The following is a 5284-nucleotide window of genomic DNA, read 5'->3' as shown; positions in this document are numbered from 1 at the left end:
TAGACTGAGAAAATTAAATATAAAAATAAATTTAATGATACGAAACACAGTAAAAAAAAACAACTTGTCCAATGCGGCATATGAATGTGATTTATAAAGTCAAAGTCAAACTTGGTTCATTTGATATGTGGCGGCTGAACAAAACACAACTAAACACGGCACAACCTAAGTTATGAGTTGAGTTATGATTTATGAATGAATTTCGCTAAGGAGTGAATGGAATATAATGAGTTATTTATTTAATTTAATATGGGTTAAAAAATAAATATTTAAGATAAAATATTATTAATTTTTTAAACACAATATATTTATATTATTTAAAATAATTATTCGAATACTAAGAATAATAAATATTTGATATCTTACTGAATCAAATATCTTTATATTCATTGTACATATTGTATAGATTAGGACTGGTAATTGATAGGGTAGGGTAGGATTTGGACTCTATCCTAATCCTATTCACGGGTTGAAAATTTTATTAAAATTCTACCCTACTCTATCCGCAGGTTGAGAATTTATCAACCTTAACTCTATCCGCACCCTAAAATTCTAAACCCTACCCTACTCTACCCTACCTACCCTACTCTATCCTACCCGCAGAAATATCAAATTTTTTCAAAGTAAATATAAAATTTAATCTTTTCGAATTTTATACATATTAATAACATAAAAAATAAAAAACTAATTCTCTAAATTATTAAATTAACGAACTAGTTTTAGTGGTTGTTTATTTATTGTAAGTCATTACATATAAAATATTGTGGGTTTAACTCTTACCTTCTTCAATATATATCTAATTTTTATAAAATATATGTTATATATGAGGTACGGATAAGATAGGATAAAGTACACTACCCACAAACATACCCGGACCGTATCCTATCTTACCCACAGCGAATTGGGTAGCCTACCCTATCTGAACGGATTGGACCAGATTAGATACCTGCGGGTAGGATATGAATTGCCAGCATGAGTATAGATACCCCCGTTACTTCCTCTTTATGAATGAATTGAAGTGGGAACTCCCTCATTCAACATTATAGATATCTTTTGCCGACTAATTTTAACACATTAATTAATCTGAAGTTATCTAATTTGCACTAACACACTAGAAAACAAGTTCAATTTTTTCCTCTTCCAACATCACAATTCACAACACAATTCATTGTATAAATCCCATCCAAGTTTAAAACTTTCTTTGATTCTCCACCACCCTTTTGATTATTTAACATACCCATGTTGTCATCTGAATAATTTTACAAAATATTTTCTTTTCTCCACCACCAAAATGAAACAACCCAGATTCATATTTTCATCATTTTTCTTCCTCTTGGTGGTGGTAGATTTTGTAATTCTACCCATCAATGCAGAGTCAAAGTGTAGTGAGAGTTGTGGCTTAGCTTTAGCTTCCTACTATCTTTGGGATAATTCTAACCTCACATATATTGCAACTGTGATGAAATCAGAATATGTTACAAGATCACAAGGTGAAGATATTGTGAGCTACAACAATGGCACCATAAAAAGCAAAGATTCAGTCACATCCTCCACCAGAATCAATGTTCCATTCCCTTGTGAATGCATCAATGGTGAGTTTCTTGGCCATGTATTTCAATACTCAGTTTTGAGCAGTGACACCTATGATACCATTGCAAATTGGAGCTATTCAAACTTGGTCACTGCTGAGTGGTTGCAGAATACCAATACTTATTCACCAAATAATATTCCTTATCCTGCAACTGTTAATGTCACTGTTAACTGTTCCTGTGGGAATGGTGATGTTAGCAAGGATTATGGGTTGTTCATCACTTACCCTCTTAGACCTGAGGATTCTTTGGAGTCAATTGCAAACAAGACAAAGATTGATGCTAAGTTGCTGCAGGGATATAACCCTGGTGTGAATTTCAGCAAAGGGAGTGGTCTGGTTTATATTCCTGGGAAAGGTGTGAATTCTTGTTTTGATGCAATGTTTTTTTTGTGTTTCTGATATGAATTCATGATTTTTTTTTGTGTGTGCATGTTATGTGGTTGGTTTTATTAGGGTGTGTTTGTTAAGTATGACTTCTTATAGAGAGAATAGTATCGTATATATGAAATCATATATAGTTAGTGTGAGTAATGTTGAATTAAAGGAGAAAAAAAAATTGTTAACTGTGACAGTAGTGATGAAAATTTGAAGTCACTCATGAAATCCCTATAACATGTCCATATTGTTCTTCCTCTCTAATACTGTCAAGAGTATGCTTTAACTTATTAGCATCATTCTTATAGTTGGATCTTTCAAATTGGTGGTTTCTGAGGAGCTTCAAAATTTTGAAGTGAATAATATCTCACATTCTCCTTTCATTTCGCTTTTTTACAGATGAAAATGGCAACTATGTGCCCTTTAAACTAAGGTAACTTTTCTCTTAACCTCACTCTCCAAGCTATTTAAATTTCATTTTTCAGTGATCTCCTAAACTTAATGACCATGTTTTCATTTTCCTTTTCAGCAATGGAGGTTTGACAATCTCAGCACAGTTTTTCTATCATTGATAATTCTTTTCATTTAAGTTTGATATCAAGACAGTGAAGGTAAGGACTTTCTGCTGTTCTATTGTTTCTGCAGGGAAGGGTCTATCCGGTGGCGTTATTGGTGGAATATCTGTTGGAATAGTAGCAGCACTTCTGTTATTGGTATTTGGTGTTTATGTTAAATGTTACAGAAGAAAGAAGATTTGGAACAAAAAATTGGTAGCTAAAGATTCCAGCGAGAACTTTGTTCGCCAAGGTATATGGATTTCGACTTATATTTTATCTAATAGCATGCTTGGATTAGTAACTCTTATACATTGTCCCTCTTTCAGGCGAAACCTCTCATAATGCTGAAAACACAACTTCAGCTTCTGATGATACTAGTATTATAGGTGTTAAGGTAGAAAAATCAGCAGAGTTTTCGTATGAAGAACTAGCCAATGCCACAAATAACTTCAGTTTGGCTAAAAAGATTGGTCAAGGTGGTTTTGGTGAAGTCTATTATGGAGAGCTCAATGGCGAGGTTCATAATTTCTCTGTCTTACTAGCTTTGATTACAAGTATTTGAAAGAAAAGTTGCATATATTTTTTAGTTAATGAGAAACTAAATTGCAGTTCTTTTAGTTGAATAGATGCTACAAAGCATAGTCAAGTTTTATGTATGATAATACTGTTAGGACTTAAGATAACTAACATTTCAATTGTTACTTTCTTCTATCTTTCCACTTTGGCTGAAGTTTTCTCTGATAACACAGAGAGCTGCAATTAAGAAGATGGACATGAAAGCATCAAAAGAATTTCTCGCGGAACTGAAAGTGTTGACGCGTGTTCATCACTTAAACTTGGTAATCTTTCTCACATATTCCATAGATTGTTTTCAACTATGTTCATATGATATTTCTGTTTCAATGTTTCACTATGTTTCGATAACAATATAGGTACGCTTGATTGGATATTGTGTCGAGGGCTCTCTTTTCCTTGTGTATGAATATATCGAAAATGGAAACTTAAGCCAGCATCTGCGAAATTCAGGTAATATAAGCACATGATATGATACATATCTATGTTCAGAATTCAGTGCTTAATGATAAACTGTTATCATTTACCAGATAGTGAGCCTTTACCATGGTCTACCCGGGTTCAAATTGCTCTGGACTCGGCCAGAGGACTTGAATACATTCATGAGCATACGATGCCTGTATATATCCATCGCGATGTAAAGTCGGAAAATATTTTATTAGACAGAAACTTCCGTGGAAAGGTAAGATACATCTCAATAAATTCAATGAACTTGTTACTCTTTTTTTGTTTTCTTGTATAATTCTGTGAGATACTGCATTGCATTGTTTTGCAGGTTGCGGATTTTGGACTGACCAAGCTGATTGATGTTGGAAATTCATCAGCTCCAACTGCTAATATGGCCGGCACATTCGGCTACATGCCACCAGAGTATGATGAACTGTGTTTTCTCTCTATTCATTTTTTTTTGCTTTCTAAGGATTAGAGAAGAGTATAGTTGATCTTCATCTCCTTGTTTCCAATTAGAAGCACTAAAAATAGAAGTTTTTCAGTATTAACTTCACACATTCACATTCACATTCTAGAAGGGAAAGTGAGCTTTTTTAGATTTAATAGTAGGATTCTCTTATTTGCAGATATGTATATGGAAGTGTTTCTCCCAAAATAGATGTATATGCTTTTGGAGTAGTTCTTTATGAGCTTATTTCTGCAAAAGAAGCTCTGATGAGGAGTGGTGGTGCATCTGGTGCTGAATTGAAGGGCCTTGTGGCTTTGGTGATTATTAATGATCCTTCTGTGCATTGTTTTGAAATGTTGACTTAGTAATGTAAATCATGGGCGCGATTGGTTTGTGTTTTTATTTTCTGTTTTCATTTTCAGTATTTTCTGTTTTTAGAATTTTGTAAAGAAAAAAGAGAAAACATGAGAAAATATGAGAAAACACTGAAAATAAAAACAGAAAACCAAAACACAAACCAAACGCACTCTTAACATTTTCCTTCCTTGTTTCCTAATTCAATTTTTGGCAATTTATGTGGCAGTTTGAGGAAGTTTTTATCCAGCCAGACCCCAAAGAAGGTCTTAAAGAAATGGTGGATCCTAGGCTTGGAGATAACTATTCAATTGAATCAGTTTATAAGGTATACATTTTCATATATCATTTTTAAACTCTTTCTTTAGTTTTTAATGTTGCAGATTTCAATAGCTTTGGCTAACTTTGTTCTGGTTGCAGATGGCACAACTTGCCAAGGCATGTACAGAGGGAGATCCGCAGCGGCGGCCGAAGATGAGATCGGTGGTGGTTGCTCTTATGACACTAAGTTCAACCACTGAGAATTGGGACATTGCTTCCTTTTATGAAAATCCAGCTCTTGTAAATCTTATGTCTGGTAGATAGGAGTATCATGCAGCAGAGAAATGTAACATTTTAATTATTTTTGTTGCAAAAAGCTAAAACTAATTTGGAAATAAACACTCATATTGCTGAATTTCAAATGTATATAAAACTAGATTTAAATTTGCCCAATGTGTGAAAAACTAATAAATTTAGTTACAAAATAATTTAACTCTTAAAACTAAGAATAACATATAATATGATATCTTAAATCATACTATATTAAGAAATAAAATTTTTATTTTTTTTTAGTTGAATTTGTTTATCAGTTTATGAAGTTATATATTATAAATATCTTAATTAAAAATAACATAATAATAGTAACATAATATAATATCTTAAATAATACTTTGT

General features: G+C 32.7%; 1 protein-coding gene across 1 annotated transcript; it reads left to right on the top strand.

Moving 5' to 3' along the window:
- Nucleotides 1015–5056, top strand: LOC107608701 (lysM domain receptor-like kinase 3). Its single transcript, XM_016310404.2, has 12 exons — nucleotides 1015–1946; nucleotides 2366–2399; nucleotides 2496–2503; nucleotides 2612–2773; nucleotides 2850–3040; nucleotides 3273–3362; nucleotides 3456–3549; nucleotides 3627–3778; nucleotides 3872–3966; nucleotides 4173–4311; nucleotides 4578–4676; nucleotides 4769–5056. The coding sequence occupies exons 1-12, from the start codon at nucleotides 1292–1294 to the stop codon at nucleotides 4931–4933; spliced, it is 1884 nt and encodes a 627-aa protein (XP_016165890.1). The 5' UTR covers nucleotides 1015–1291; the 3' UTR covers nucleotides 4934–5056.

Source organism: Arachis ipaensis, chromosome B07 (genome assembly GCF_000816755.2).
Source record: "Arachis ipaensis cultivar K30076 chromosome B07, Araip1.1, whole genome shotgun sequence".
Classification (NCBI taxonomy): domain Eukaryota; kingdom Viridiplantae; phylum Streptophyta; class Magnoliopsida; order Fabales; family Fabaceae; genus Arachis; species Arachis ipaensis.
This window is presented reverse-complemented; position numbering and strand designations above follow the sequence as displayed.